This window comes from Elaeis guineensis, chromosome 2, assembly GCF_000442705.2.
Source record: "Elaeis guineensis isolate ETL-2024a chromosome 2, EG11, whole genome shotgun sequence".
NCBI classification, from domain to species: Eukaryota; Viridiplantae; Streptophyta; class Magnoliopsida; order Arecales; family Arecaceae; genus Elaeis; species Elaeis guineensis.
This window is the reverse complement of record NC_025994.2, coordinates 16,759,192-16,775,640: the sequence shown is the minus strand read 5'-3', so window position 1 is coordinate 16,775,640 and position 16,449 is coordinate 16,759,192. Positions and strand designations below refer to the sequence as shown.

General features: G+C 35.4%; 3 protein-coding genes across 3 annotated transcripts; 1 reads left to right on the top strand and 2 right to left on the bottom strand.

The window, feature by feature from the left end:
• LOC140855417 (probable glutathione S-transferase parA) lies at positions 1-799 on the bottom strand. The gene is made up of 2 exons (XM_073251310.1): positions 476-799; positions 1-345 (listed from the first exon to the last, which is right to left on the bottom strand). Exons 1-2 carry the CDS (start codon positions 797-799, stop codon positions 1-3), a joined length of 669 nt encoding a protein of 222 aa, XP_073107411.1.
• Positions 800-3,405: 2,606 nt separating this feature from the next.
• On the bottom strand, positions 3,406-4,852 carry LOC140855224 (uncharacterized). The gene is made up of 5 exons (XM_073251101.1): positions 4,777-4,852; positions 4,299-4,697; positions 4,037-4,138; positions 3,584-3,943; positions 3,406-3,483 (listed from the first exon to the last, which is right to left on the bottom strand). Exons 3-5 carry the CDS (start codon positions 4,091-4,093, stop codon positions 3,406-3,408), a joined length of 495 nt encoding a protein of 164 aa, XP_073107202.1. The 5' UTR covers positions 4,094-4,138; positions 4,299-4,697; positions 4,777-4,852.
• Positions 4,853-14,579: 9,727 nt separating this feature from the next.
• Positions 14,580-15,609, top strand: LOC105037017 (probable glutathione S-transferase parA). Its single transcript, XM_073251612.1, has 2 exons — positions 14,580-14,984; positions 15,095-15,609. Exons 1-2 carry the CDS (start codon positions 14,658-14,660, stop codon positions 15,437-15,439), a joined length of 672 nt encoding a protein of 223 aa, XP_073107713.1. The 5' UTR covers positions 14,580-14,657; the 3' UTR covers positions 15,440-15,609.
• The last annotated feature ends 840 nt before the right edge of the window (positions 15,610-16,449 follow it).

Here is a 16,449-nt window from a genome sequence, read left to right as displayed (position 1 = left end):
CTACTCCAGTCCAAATAACCTCTTGAGGTAGCCGACGAACTCATGGACCTTGTGGGAATCATGAAGGGACTTGGAAACACTCTCCCTCTCCATGCACCTCTTGGCCCATGCCACTAGCTTCGGGCATTCCTTCTCGATGCTGAAGTTGCCACAAATCTCATAGGTGTGGAACCAGGCCGTGAAGGGCACCAATGCAACATCCACAAAGCCGAAGGTCTCTCCTCCAAAGTACTTCTTGTCTCCAAGCTCACCCTCCAAAAGCTTTAAGATCTTGATCATGTCCTTCTTGTCTTCCTCACGGGCCTCCCCCTTCAGCTTCCACAGCCTTGTCCCACATTCATAGACCTAGTAATGGTAACAATCCCAAAAATCATGACAAGCTTTTATACAAAATAAGATTGATTTATCTCTAAGGAGGACATGCAAGTTTTGTATATATATATACTTTGTCTTGTTAGCATTGTTCTCACCATACCTTCTTGTCGACAAAGTCAGCCCAGAAGTGTGCTTTGGCTCGCTCATAGGGGTCGGAGGGAAGGAGGGGGTTGTTGGACCAGATCTCATCGATGTATTGGATGATGATGAGGGATTCACAGATAGGTTTGCCGTGGTGGATGAGCACGGGGATCTTCTTGTGGACCGGGTTCATCTTCAGCAGCAGTGGGCTCTTGTCGCTCAGATTCTCCTCCTTGTACGCATAATCCACCCCCTTCTCTGCCAATGCGATCCGGCACCGCTGCCCGAATGGGCTTACCCAAAAGTCCAGCAGCACCATTCCGTCCTCCGCCGCCGTCGCCATTGATTCCTTCTCCATTTCTTTTCTCCTCTCTCTCTTTTATATAGAAGGGTGGGATCAAATCACCTCAAGTAAGGTAACCTCTTAGCTTAGCTATCGCAGTTTTGATTCCTATTGACACTGTTTACTTTTCGTCACACACATTGCCCTCTTGAATTTGGTCCCCAACATCAGGTCAATAATTCTTATACCAGCCCAAATGAACAAAATCTATTACTAATCCTCTATTTAGTATGGAAGATGGATGGGATTAAGGATGGATAAAAGGAAAAAGATAGATAAGAGAAAGGATGAATAGGTCTTCCATTCATCCTCCCATATATTTGATAAAATATGGAAGCATGAATGAGAATGATTTCCTTCTTTAAATGATATAGGAAGAATAAAAAAAATAATGGACGATATTTTTATGGTATGTTTATTTAACTATTTTAAATAAAAAAGTATTATTATTATTAATTTATAATGCTTATTTATCCTAAACAAATAGAGCAATATATAAATTATAATCTTTATAATTTATAGTAATGTAAAAATTATATAAATATATAATTTTAATTTAATTTAAATTTATAAATAATTTTATAAATTAATTATATGTAAATAAATTTGTCTATATATTATTATATAAATAACTAATTAATTTATAATTTCTAAATTGATAATATTGAAATTAATTTCAATACAAATAGTTGACTAAAAATTAATGAACATAAATAAAAAATAGAAGATAATTCTAATTATTTACTTATAATTATAAAAATTATGTGCTAAAATTTAAAATAATTATTAAAAAATTTAAGATAAATTATAAAAATATCCTTAATCTTAACTTAATTTCAGTTATATTCCTTGATATTAAAGAGTGTCAAACTAAGTTCATATATAACCATATATAGGTGTTGGCTCTCATGAAGAAACATACCAAGGATGAGATATAGAGGCTAGCAAATCCCCCACTTCATCATGCATTACATTGCAAGTGATGGCCTCGTTGAGAAGAAGATAGACCTAAGCTAGATGTTTATTAGTGTAGACACATATAAGAGTAGATATGCCTATAATGGCATATAAGGAACCATGTCGAGGGGTTAGTATAAGATATATATGTATGTATAAGATATCCCTTAATTATCCTTAGGTTGCATTTGGTGTATCTCCAGACAATCTTGGAAAGTAATATGGATTGCCTTCAGGATAAATTACTATCATTAAATTGTCAGTAATGTTGATTACTATATTTGGTATACACAATTAATGTTGCAGTAAAATTATTGAAAATCTTGATTGATATATTAAGTATAACAATCAGATTATCGATAATATAAAATCAAATTCTCAAAATATTTCTAATAATTTTATCCGAATGCTCTTCTTTTTCTTTGATGAGAAGTGGTAGGAGTGGTATTGGTATGGTGATAGCATGGAGAAGTAGCAAACTGGAGGGTGTGGAGAACTACGGACACTAGGGGGTGGGAAGGAGGCGAGCACGTGTGGAGCCATGGGGGTGGTGGGGATGGGCATAGAGGAGCCACACGAGGGTGGTGGGGGACAAGGGCGAAGAATCCACGGGCAAACAAAGGAAGATGGAGGAGTCGCAGGCTGGGGTTGCATGTAGAGTGGGTTGGGTAATGGGCTTTGTGTGATTTTTTTTAAAAAATAATTTTATCCAAAATTTTTATTATAATATTACTAAAAAAGTGATAATCTAAATAGCCACCCCTCCACAAGATAATTCAGATTGCCTCTCATGAGGCAATCTGTATTGCCAAGATTATCTGGATTACCATCCAAAGAGCATACCAAATACAGTAATCCATATTATCATATTAAATTGCTAACAATCTAGATAGATTGCCAACTATCAAATACAATCTTAGCACTACAGAAAAAATGGTCATTAACGACGCTATTAATGGTCATTAACGACGTTTTAAAGCGTCGCTATTTCGCTTTACGACGCTTCGAAAAGCGTCGGCAAAGCGTCGACTATGTAAGAGTGGGGACGAATAGCGCCGACGCTTTTTAAAAGCATCTTTATTTTTTAACGACGCTTTAAAGCATCGTAAAGATTTACATTAACGACGCTTTAAAGCGTCGTTAAATTTGTCTTAACGACGCTTATAAGCATCGTTAATGTAAATCTTTACGACGCTTTAAAGCGTCGCTAATGTAAATCTTTACGACGCTTTAAAGCGTCGTTAATGACTCCGCGTGACCGTGCAGTCTACCAAGATGCTTTTCGAAGCGTCGGCTTTTTGTCTTTAACGACACTTATAAGCGTCGTTAAAATTATTTTAACGATGCTTATAAGCGTCGTTAAAGGTTTTAAGAGAAAAAAAAAATACAGATATTATCTAAAAAAAAAAAGAATACAATACATTCCTGTACGAAATCATATCAATTATTCAAACATAAACATGTACAATCACCACATTCACATTCACACCTGTACAATCACCATCATTCACATCAAAAGCAAACTTAAATAGAAAATTTAATCAAACCAAAAGATAATATTTTATATAAATAAAAATAAAGTACTAATCGTCCATTACAATCAAGAGTAATATAAATAAATATAAAAATATAATAAAAATAAAATAATATCAATCTGCAGGTGGATGGTCGTCGTTGTCTCTACGTGACGTGCCGCTATCTCGACGGGTGCCTGATATGCCAGGAGCCTACAAGAAACATATGAAAAGCATGATTTGCATATCTATAAATAAAATATATAAATCATTAAATTAATATAAAAATATATATTTAATATTATGTGTTTACCTGAGATGAACCATACATCTCTAATAAAGATGTAAGGCGATCAATCTGTCCCCTCATGGCCTGCATCTCGGCACGGCTCTGTCGCATCTCCTCCATCTCAGCGGCACGACTCTGTCTAATCTCCTGTATCTCCGCCTCGAGTCTGCGAACGCGTGAATCCTGAGCATCTGCTGCAGCATGCTGCGTATATCTACTAACCTCAGATAACTGAGTGAGGGTGACTCCTACTCCATAACCCCTCACTCGGCCGTAGCGCTCTGGTCCCATCAACTCTGTGAATACCTCGGCCTCGATACGGCTCTGCTGCGTAGATGCTGCGGACTCGTCGTCACGCTCCGCAATGAGAGATGTAGCCCTCTCCTGTATTTTTTTTGAAAACAAGAGTTATACATTAATAGCTAACAAAATTAAATTTAAATCATTGCAAAAAATATAATATTAATAATGCCGTACATATAAATCTCTCGACTCATCTCGAACAAAAGTACCATCCTGATGAGTATGAGTCATCCGGTAAAACTCCACTTGTCCGGGTTCCCTCCCATGCTCATCCTCCTACACAAATAATTTCAATTTTAAGCAAACAGTTATGATAATTTAAAAAAATATATGAGTATCATGATACAGACATGGTCCACGATACATAATGATATTAGTTATATAAATATTTCAACATAAAAATTAAAAGTTAATTATGAAAGTTTAAAGAACATACAAACTCCTGTCGGAGTCGTGCATAACTCTTCGACCCCGATGTATGAGGAACAGACTGAGCTGCTCGTGCAGCTCTATCAATAGCAGAATAAGTCTGTAAAATAAAGTAAAGAACTTGTTATATATATAATATATAATAAAAATCAATATTTTTATAAAATATTTAGAAAAAAAAGATAATAAACAGATAATATACCTGTGCCCTCTCGGAGAACCAATAATGAACCAACTCCATCCACTGATGAGGGGGTACATCAGGAGGACAATTCCTAGCAACCTCCTCCTCTGTCATACCCTGTCTCATATAGTCCTTCTTCAATTGTGCTCTATATTCTTTCCATTTGCGGTTGAGAGACTTCATTACAAAATCATGAGTGGATGGAGGGAGAACAAACTTGCTCTATAAAAAAAAAAGTTAAATGAAATAAATTATATAAATGATTAACAATTAATATACAGTATGAACATCAATTCATTACCTCTATAACTCGGAGGAGCTCAACTTTGTACGTTGGAAGCATGTCATTCCATTTTGCATAGCCCAACGGACATAGCTTAGGCCTCCGAGCAACAGTCCCCAAAAATGAAGTCAATAAGCAGACAGCTTTCTTAATTGGCTGACCTAGCTGATTGCACTCCACAACAATCCTCTCATCCTCACGCATCTGCCACACATCTCGTACTACTGTGGGTCCGCGTCTGGGGCGTACTCTCTCGGATCCGTCTGCAAAAAATACATAAAAGTAACTATATCATAAATATACATAAAATAAAATAAAAAAAATTACATGAAAGACAATATATACCCTGCACGTGTATCTCATCATCTGGCTGATGAACAGGAGGATCGTGCTGTGCTGATGATGAAGGATAGGGCTCAGAATGCTGTGTAGCTGAACTGGCCTCAGGCTGCTGTGCTGAAGAAGACGTACCGGCCTCTGTCTGTGAAAACTGGAACTGCACACCAGCATATCGTCCCCTGCGACGCATGATGTCACCTAGCATTTATATAAATAAAAGGTAGAATCAGTTAATATATGGAGTAAAATAACACAATAATTAATGCAAAATATATACATCATAAATAATTATTACCAGTAACAATCAAGCAGTAGTGTTTTCTTCGAATTCTGTTCTAACCAACGTCGTCGTAGCATTTAAATCATCAGCTGGCACAAAATTGTAGGGCATACATTGTGTATAAGTGTCATCGTCATCATCCTCTACTTGGTTTCCCATATCATATAAGTCTCTAGGTTTTGTTTTGATGACAGTAAACCAATCTTTATCTTTTGCGTCTTGTACATAAAATACTTGACGAGCTTGAGATGAAAAAATGAATGGGTCATCCTTCAATAACACACCAGTGTGTATCAATCTTGAAAAATTTACAAGTGTAAATCCATTTGCATCTTGTTTCAAACCCCTTGGTGAGTTTATGTCTATCCAATCACATCTAAACAGTACTACTTTAAATTTTTCATAATAATCCAACTCATAGATATCTTTAAGTGCACCATAATAGGATTTTCCATCCGCTTCCACCATAACACCGCTATTCTGTGTTTTTCTAAATTTCTCCCGTTCTCTAGTATGAAATTTAAAGCCATTAATTATGAAACCATTATATCTATTCACAATCTTGTTAGGTCCTCGAGCAAGAGCTATTAGTTCATCTGAATTATTTGTCTCCATCATCTTTGATACCTAACAAAAAATGATATGACGAAGTGCAGTTGAGTTATCTGATATTAAATATGTATCAAAAATTAATATATCTCATAATTAAATATAAATCACACCTGATTCGAAAGCCACATAGGGAATAACTCGACCAACCATCGTTGTTCAATCCTTGCATTAGGACGAATGTTATGATTGGCTCGTCTCTGATAAATTAAAAATTCACTGCATAAAATATAAATATATCATTTAGAACATTATATCTAATATAAAATTTAAATTTTGATGTCATTCCTTAAATATACTAACCTGCGATGGTCAGATATTATGTCACTATGAAGTAACACATAACGATGTGCTTGTGCTAAGGATTTTTGATCAAGTACAATACCTTCACCTCTTCCCAAGAATTTTCCAGCAGTTAAGAACTTATACAGTTCTGCATTCTCCACAAAGTCATTATGCCGTTGAGGTCGACTAAAAATAGTCTCTACACCTTGAAGATATCTTGAACAAAATGTCAAACATTCATCCGCAATATATGCTTCAGCAATCGAGCCTTCGGGATAGGCTCTATTTCGCACATAATCTTTAAGACGCACAAGATACCTTCAAGAATTAAATATTTATTAAAATATCAGTATGCTGTTGTTTCTAATAAAATTATCAAAAGATTTAAGGTTTGTAATAATACCTCTCAATAGGATACATCCATCTATAATGTACCGGTCCACCAACTTTAACTTCTGAAGCTAGGTGAATGAGCAGATGTACCATAATAGTGAAAAATCCAGGAGGAAAAATCTTTTCCATCTGGCAAAGTGTAATTGCAATATCTGATTCTAACTGATCAAGTTTCCGAGGATCAATAACTTTGGAACATAATGCCTTAAAGAATGACGATAATCGAAGTACAATTGTAACAACTTGTTTCGGCAATGACGATCTTAAAGCTATTGGAAAAATATCTTGCATCAATATGTGACCATCATGACTTTTAAGATTTAAAAGTTTTCGATCCTTTAGATGCACACATCGTGAAATATTCGATGCATATCCATCGGGTACTTTGATACTTTTCAAAACTCCCAAAAAATTATCCTTTTCTCGAGCAGACATTGTGTAACATGCAGGAGGCACATAAATTCTATCATTAGCAAGCATTTTAGGATGAAGTTCCTGTCGGATACCCATTTCTTTTAAATCAAGACGTGCCTTCATGTTATCTTTGCTCTTTCCATCAAGGTTTAAAAATGTTCCAAGTAAATTATCGCAAACACTCTTCTCTATATGCATGACATCAAGATTGTGCCGAATAAGATTATGTTTCCAATAAGGTAAGTCAAAAAAGATACTTCATTTTTTCCATAAATATTTACTTGGCTGTTGTGTAGATGCTATCTGTGTGTCTTCCTCATTTTCATCCTCGAAATAATTGTCTGGATCTTGAAACAACTCTGCATCTATAGTACTGATACTGACTTCCTCTGGTAACCCTTCGTGCACTGAGCTTTCAACATCATCCCTTCCTCTTTTTTTAGAGGACTTTGAGTGCTTACCATAGCTGTAATTCATGCCATCCATTTGTCTATGAACATCAGTTCCAGAAGGTGGAATAGGGGCACATCCCAATTCTATAGTACCATCAAACAAATCTTTCTAAAATCGAAACGGATGATTTGCTTCCAACCATCGACGATGTCCCATGTAACAAAATTTACCTCCATGTTTTAACTAAATTGAATGTGTTGAATCTCCACAACAAGGACATGCGACCCGTCCCTTTGTACTCCAGCCAGATAAATTGGCATATGCTGGAAAATCATTAATAGTCCATAACAAAGCTGCCCGTAGTTTAAATGTTTGGCCGTTGGAAGCATCAAATGCATCAACACCCTCCCACAACTGTTTCAATTCCTCTATCAAAGGCTGTAGAAAAATATCAATATCATTGCCTGGACCCTTATCTCCTGGAATAACCATTGACAAGATAAGTGATGATTGTTTCATGCACATCCACGGTGGCAAATTGTAAGGTATCAAAATGACTGGCCAAGTGCTGTAGGTAGAACTCAGGGTCCGAAATGGATTGAAGCCATCAGAAGCTAAGCCAAACCTAACACTGCGAACATCAGAGGCAAAATCAGGATGCCTATCATCAAATGCTTTCCATTGAAGACTATCTGCTGGATGTCTCAACATTCCATCCTTTGTACGTCCTTCATGATGCCATCTCATTGATGAAGCTATTTTTGATGATGCATAAATCTTTTTCAATCTAGGTATAAGAGAAAAGTAACGCAATACCTTGGCCGGTTTCTTTTTACTCCGCGTTGCATCCAATTCATTCAGTACATCATCTCGATCTTCTTTTTGTGTTATCCATCTTGAAGATCCACATACATTGCATGACTCTTGATTAGCATTTTCATCCCGATATAACATACAATCTTTCGGACAACTATGAATCTTTTCGTATCCAAGATCCAATTCCTTTACTACTTTCTTGGCTTCATAATACGATGGTGGTAAACGAGTGCTTTCTGGAAATGCATCCTTTAATAACTTGAGCAACATGGTAAAACTCTTTCCAGACCATCCATTCAAATATTTTATATGAAATAAATGTACAAGAAAAAAAATCTTAGAAAATTTTGTACAACCCGGATATAATTCTTCGTCTGCATCTTTCATTAAGGTGTGATAACGAGCTGTCTCATCATTAGATGTATGTATGGGCTCCTCAATATGCATACGTTCCGTATGCGTACATCCATCAAACATCCCAACTGTTTCTTGTATACTACTGGATTCTCCTAAATTTTGAACATCAAATCCAAAAGCATCTGTGATCAAACCCCTTATATCATCATCTCTTGCAGAATTATCTTCTAGGCTAGTGGATCCGCAATGAGTCAGGGGTTGGTTACATGATGATGGCAACATAGATTCTCCATGAAAAATTCAGTCGGTATAACCTCTTAAAAAACCATTCAATACCAAATGTTCTTCAACATTTTGTGGATCTAAAGAAGAACTATTTACACATTTCCGATATGGACATAAAATCTTTCCATTCAAACTACTTTTCTCCATACCAAATTTAATGAAGTCATGAACTCCATCTAAATATTCTTTACTATTCCTTGGTTTATTTATCCAACTTTTGTCCATTGTAGGATAAAACTGACCGAACTTGTAATTTATCTAAAAATAAAAAAAAATTATACAATCTATATTAATGCAATGAGTAAAAAATATCAGTCATTTCATAAAATCCAAAAAAATAACAGCTAGATAAAGTTTACATAGTAAATGCTTGCTATCATCAACTAATAGGTAAAGAAGGTCCTATCCCATTCAGAAAATGTATTAATTCTATAGGTCAATTACAAAAATCAAATGATATGCAACAAGAGCCGAAAAAAATTTCGGCAGCATTTTCTCTTAGTTCTTCCGTATAGGAAGAACAAAAGGAAAATACCATCCGAAATTTTTTCTGAACCTCTCAGCATACCATTTGATTATGGTAATGACCTATAGAATTACTCACATTTTCCAAACTGTCCATACTGGACAATCAATTGATCAATGTACATAATTCTTTTATCCGTACAAAAATAAATAAGTGTACGGATATAATAGAATATGTACATTAATCAAAAGACGGGTCTATGTTTCGATGCAATGTAATTTTTGAAAAATTAATTCATAATTAACTTGATTTAATACCTGATATTAACTTGGGGAGTAGTGGACAAAGAAACTTGGCCCAGCTTAATCCAGATGCTTAGTCTTCATCAGTCACAAAGATAAGGATAATGTAGGCCACACGATATCAGGGTCCAGCCACATAACGAGCGCCACATGTCAGATAAGCAATCAATCAGGATTCATGAAACTATGAAATTATCCATTCATCAACCGTGTATCACAACCTTAATTAATTGTACTATATAGAATGTTTAAAGAATCTTTAAAGAAATTGAAAATATAGAATGTTAAGAAAAGTTTGGTACATTGATCTAGTAGATTCAACTTATGATACATCCACGTTCAATGTCGGTAGTTTGACGATGGAGTTGGTGCGTTGGTCGAGCAGGTTTGGGTTGCATGATCCTTGAGAAAGAATAATTGGTCTTTTTTTCCGTGACATCGACTCTTCCACACATATTTCAAATTATTCAAATCTCTTTCGTCCATCTATTTGCACCTATCATGAAAACAGCTATTGCACCATCTAACGATTGATATCGTAAAAGAAAGAGAATCATAAAGATATATTCCGAACCCTGACCGATCATACAACTGACTGCTATTGAGTTTTGTGCTAATGCATGGTGACCAACTCTTTCTTTAAGATCCACTGAATCTACTTAATTTTTCAGTATTTTATTTATTAAATTTAATAAGTATATTTATTTTAATTAATTTAATTTTCTAATTTATTAAAAATTCATGAGTTTAAGTTTGCTAAAATAGTGTGACTTCCCGCCATTTATGCAAGAAGATGGAAGGTTAAATCGGATGAAGGATGGCAATGCTTAACTATTTAGTTTGTTTAACTTATTTCAATCTAGATCGGAAGAGGTTACTTGAGATTCGAATGAATTGTTTGAGCTATTTAATACATGGTTCAGACTTGGGTTAAGAATTTTTTTGATCTACCGGCCCAGGGGAATCTGAGTATCCGCTTTTTCCAAAAATACAGCACGCACACGCGGCTCGCTTCGCTTATACCAAAAATCCACATGTCAAACGAAACGCAGATGCCTTTGTTTTATCATATATATATATATATATTAAATTAATAATTAAAATTTTTTCTTAAGAAATATTTAAGAATTCAATTTATTTATGCACATAGATATAGATACACTTATATAAATTAATGATTAAATTTTTTTCTGAACAATATTTAAAAATTTAATTTTTTTATGTACATAGATATAGATACACATATACATGCACACATAAACATATAAATACATACAAATAGAAAAAGTAGGTGGGAGGTCGTATCAAACAGAAAAAGAATGCATGATGTGACTCCAAACTAAAATGAGGATCCAGCAAGTGAGATTTGTCGGAACATGTTTTGATTGGTCTCCGAGCCGAGGTAGTTCATCAGTGCTCCCGTTTCAATACAAACGCGCAGACAAAATAAAGCTTGAGAGAACTGACATTTTTCATTTGAAACATATAATTTGAATTTATTTTTTGGCCTGATGCATGATAATTTTTTAACAATCTTCTTTCATTAAGAACCAATAAAAAATCTCACCCAAAATAAAACTGAACACACAATTGCATGAATCCTCTCATACTTAGCATATTCAGGAAAGAAAGTTCAATTACAAACATAATGACTAGTTCATGCTCAATCTTAAAAGAATCTCTACTGAAATATTTTCTAACCATACAAAAATTATAACTGGACCAACATTGATATCATTTATAATGATACAGTATCTAGTTAAGATAAAGCAAGTTGGGAATTATTAACGAGGATTCTTGACTTAGCCTAAATACACAAAGCTATCTCAATGCACCAACAGTGTGGAACTAGACACACTCACACAGGTCCTACCATTGTCCCTTCCCAAATTGCCCTATAAGGTTTCCTGCCTCTCACAGAGTTATCACATGATAATTTTGTTCTAGTCAATTGAAAAATTAGGAAACGTATTCTATCCCTCGAAAAAATTACTACTTGATAAATCATAGATAACTAACATGCTAAATGCAACTGCAGATGGAGCAAACATGCATACAATCTTGGCTCTGTACCAATTTTTCAGAGAAATTTGAATCTGCATATATATACAAAATTAATTTTTAATTACTTAAATAACCTAGATTTGGGCTGCAAACATGGGCTTGTTGAAGCTTTGTGCATGAGGTAACACCTATAACAAATTAATTGTTGAACTTTTCATTTTGATTCGGTAAAACATATTGAAAAAAACCAGCGGAAAAAGCCCTAGAAAATCAGGAAAGCAACTCCATAAAAATGACTCAAAACTCAAAATCATCTAGCATTTTCACTCACTCTGGCATGGCACGCTTGCCCTCTACTAGATATTGAGATATATATAGCATGAGATGGCTGTGATCCCCCTTGAATCTGATGAAAAATATAGAAATTCGGGGGCGGAGATGATGGAGGAGGAAGAGATCTCACCTGACCACGGGAGGGGAGGACGGCCGGTGCGGCGTGGATGGCGCTACGAAGATGGCCGCCGGGAGGAGAGGGGAGAGGAGAGGAGGGCCGGTGGGGAGGGGAAGATGGCTTGGACCGCGCAGGTGGGCGTCGACAGATGCGGCAGCAGAGGGGATCGAGCGGCGGACGGTGGCCGTGAGGCGTGGACGGCGGGTGCGCGTGGACGGCAGGTGCGGTGCCGGCGGCGGAGATGGGCCGGGGTCGGCGGAGAGGAACGGATGGAAAAATTGATCGGCGGTAGATAGATTAGGGCAGGCGCGGGGGTATAAAGGAACCTAACGACGCTTTTTAGCGTCGTTAAATAATGACGTAAAAAAGCGTCGGTATTGTTTTTATATTACGACGCTTTTGCTAAAAGCGTCGGCGTTGACAGTGCTCAACTTTACGACGCTTTTAAGCGTCGTTAAACATCGACGCTTTTTAAAAGCGTCGGCAGGTCAGCGCAACCTGCCGACGCTTCTCAAAAGCGTCGGCAAAAAACAGTCGGTATTTTACTGTTTTCTTGTAGTGTAGGTTGTATTTAGTGCATTACCAGGCAATGATAATCTAGATTATCAGGTAATCTGGATTACCTGCAATCTAGATAGATTGCCAGTAATGTTGATTACTATGTTTGATACATACAGATAATATTGTAGTAAAATTATTGAGAATCTTAATTGATATGTTGGTATGACAATCAGATTACTAGTAATATAATATCAATTTTTTAAAATAATCTTATTATTAGTTTAATATTTTAAAATATTTATTTAATTTTTTAATGATAAATATTATTATATAAAAAAATTATTTTTTAATTAAATAATCAAATTATTTAATTTTTTATTATTTTTAATACTTATTATTATTTTTTATTATTTTTTATGAGAAAATCTTTTTCATGGATAAATTTTTTAATTTAAACATCTGAAAAATTCTATATTCATCTTTGAAACACATGATTAAACTCATAATTACTCAAAGTTTGATAATCATCAAAATCATTTATGGGGTGAACAATCTCTTTCTTTCTGATGATGATAAAATTTTGAGTATATACACAAATAATAAATATAATATGTTTCAATTAATTTATCAATATGAATCATGAAGTAAATAACTAAGTATTTGTAGGCACATATTTCATGAATGCTTTAATTTTTCTTCAATTTATCTTAAGTTCAGTTTCAAGAATCAATCCACATTTCAACATATACTCATTTCAAATGACTGTCTCAATTCAAATATATGAGCATTTGATGCATGATGAAATAACTCAAGCATTTTAAGTATTTCAAGCATATACTCTATATAACTCCTCCTCTTTTTGATAGTATCAAAAAGCTTAAGGAAAGAATTTTAAAATAAATCATCAAAATCAAGTTAAAACTCAGATAAACATACTTCACTATTCAGAATTTGATTCAAGTTCTTTTTCAAATCTTAGATTAAACTTTCAAATTCAAATTTTAAAATTTCTCCCCCATTTTAAAACTTTTATCTTTTTAAAAATTTACAGTAGATTGAATTTCTTTCTTTTTTTAATCAATATAGATTTAAAAGGCACATCTCTTCCTTTTTGAATAAAGTAGATGCATTAAATAGATTCTCAAATTCAATTATAAGATTGCTTTAAGCTTCAAAAATTCAAAAAGGATAAAGCATTTCAGAATAAAAAATTTAGAATATCAAAGCTAAGCATTAGATATATTTGAAAACTCATCTCTTTCTTTTCTTAATAATTATTTATCAATTAAATTTTTTGAATGTAATAGAGCAAAATATGGTGTCAGAGCAAAATATGCTTGAGATAAAATAATCTTTCCTTTTTCTAAGAGATAGGTTGTTTGATATCAATTGTAAAAATAATTTGCTTTATATCAATTTTTGGTACCACTTATTTTGAAAATCAGTTCAAATAGTAAATTTCTTGAATCTTTTTCTTGATACCAATTAGAGATTTAAAGAGCAAGTTTTAAATTTAGAGATTTTTTTGATCATAACAAAATATAAATATATGTTTCAAATATGGCTCACCATGGTCAACTCTCCCACGGCAAGTTGCATCCTCAAATCCCCACCCTTCATCATCCAACCGACGGTGACGGTGACGCAAGCCATGACGTTTCCCTTCGGAACTCTCTAGACAGCGAGACCATCTTTCTCTTTTTCTTTTGTTTGGTAAAAAAAAAAACATCATCCATACCCCTCACCTCCCAAGATAGAAATAAGAAAAGAACGAAACGAAGTGGGCAAATGCTACGGTACTTCAAAGTCATTATCGTCATTTCCGTTTTCAAAAAACTTTTAGCTAACGTAAGAGGTTACCTCACCGTCCCCCAATCCCATCCTCTATATATAGGCCCCAAGAGTTGTAGAGCTTCTTCTCATCGCTTGTTACTCAATCTGGGAAAGAGAGAGAGAGAGAGAGAGAGAGAGAGAGAGAGGAGAAAAGAAATAGAGACGGAAACAATGGCGACGGCGGCAGAGAAGGAGGGGGTGGTGCTGCTGGACTTCTGGGTGAGTCCGTTCGGGCAGCGGTGCCGGATCGCGTTGGCGGAGAAGGGTGTGGAGTACGAGTACAAGGAGGAGAATCTGAGCGACAAGAGCCCATTGCTGCTGAAGATGAACCCGATCCACAAGAAGATCCCCGTGCTCATCCACCACGGCAAACCTATCTGCGAATCCCTCGTCATCGTCCAATACATTGACGAGGTCTGGTCCAACAACCCCCTCCTCCCCTCCGACCCCTACGAGCGGGCCAAAGCACGCTTCTGGGCCGACTTCGTCGACAAGAAGGTATGGAGACAACAATGCTAACAAGACAAAGTATACATGTAAAACAAAGAGGTATCGATCTCTTTTTGTGTAAAAGCTGGCCAAGTTATTGCGTTAGTTACTGTTATTAGGTTTCTGAATGTGGGACGAGGCTGTGGAAGCTGAAGGGGGAGGCCCACGAGGAGGCCAGGAAGGACATGATCGAGATCTTGAAGCTTTTGGAGGGTGAGCTCGGAGACAAGAAGTACTTTGGGGGAGAGATCTTCGGCTTTGTGGATGTAGCGCTGGCGCCCTTCACCGCCTGGTTCTACACCTACGAGACCTGTGGCAAATTTAGCATCGAGAAGGAATGCCCGAAACTGACGGCGTGGGCCAAGAGGTGCAAGGAAAGGGAGACCGTCTCCAAGTCCGTTCATCATCCTCACAAGGTCTATGAGTACGTCGGCAAACTCAAGAAAAAGTATGGAGTGGAGTAGAGGAAAGAAACGTGGTGTATGGCTACATGCACGGTTTAGGTAGGGATATGTACGAAAAGTTTATCGTATTTCCTTTGTGTTAGAAGGAAACTTGATCGTGTTTACTTTGTGTAGGAAGGGCATGAAACCCTTATGAATAAAAGAATCTTTGAGTATCTTTTTTTTTTCAATCTAATCCGTGCAACATGAAATGGTTGTTAACATCGTTAAAAGGATATCAAATTATGAACTACAACATGACTGGTTGGTGGAGTATCCCTTATCATGGAGCATCTTGAAGGCGCTAATTGCCATAATGAAAATGCCTTCTTTATAGCAAAGCAAAGAAGAAGCTAGTTATCTCTTTTTAATTCTTTATTCTTAATTAGCATCTAAATGTGAGGTCTTTAATTTTTAAATTGATAATCACTTTCAAATTCTAGGCATTAGATTTATCTTGTTTACGTAGCTTGCTCTAGTCATTTGTTAGATAACTTTACAGCATATATTAGACCCCGGCATCATCACTACAAGAAATTTGACCTTTGGCAATGAAATATTTCCGTCGCTAAAGATAAAATTTTCGTCGCTAAATAAAATTTTCGTCGCTAAAAGTATTAGCGACAAAAATTTTCAACACTAAAAGTTTGTAGAGAAGGCTTCGTAGCAAAAAATCTTAACGACGAAAAAAATTTATTTCGTCGTCAAAAATAATCAACTAGATGATGAAGAGTTTGCAGTATTAGCAACGAAAAATTTTTGCCGCAAGAGCTTAAAATTTCGTTGCTAAAATTACGATGAAAGATATTTTCGTCATCAAAAATCAGTTGTTACTCATCTTAATTTTTTATTATTATTTTTTTTTTAATTTTAGCGACGAAAAATAGAATTTCATCGCAAAGATAGCGATAAAAAAAATTTTGTCGCTAACTATTGGGACTAAATAAAAAATTTTCTCGCAATTTTTGCGACAAAAAAAAAATTGTCATAATTTTTGCAACGAAAAAAAAATTTCATCGTAATTTTTGTGA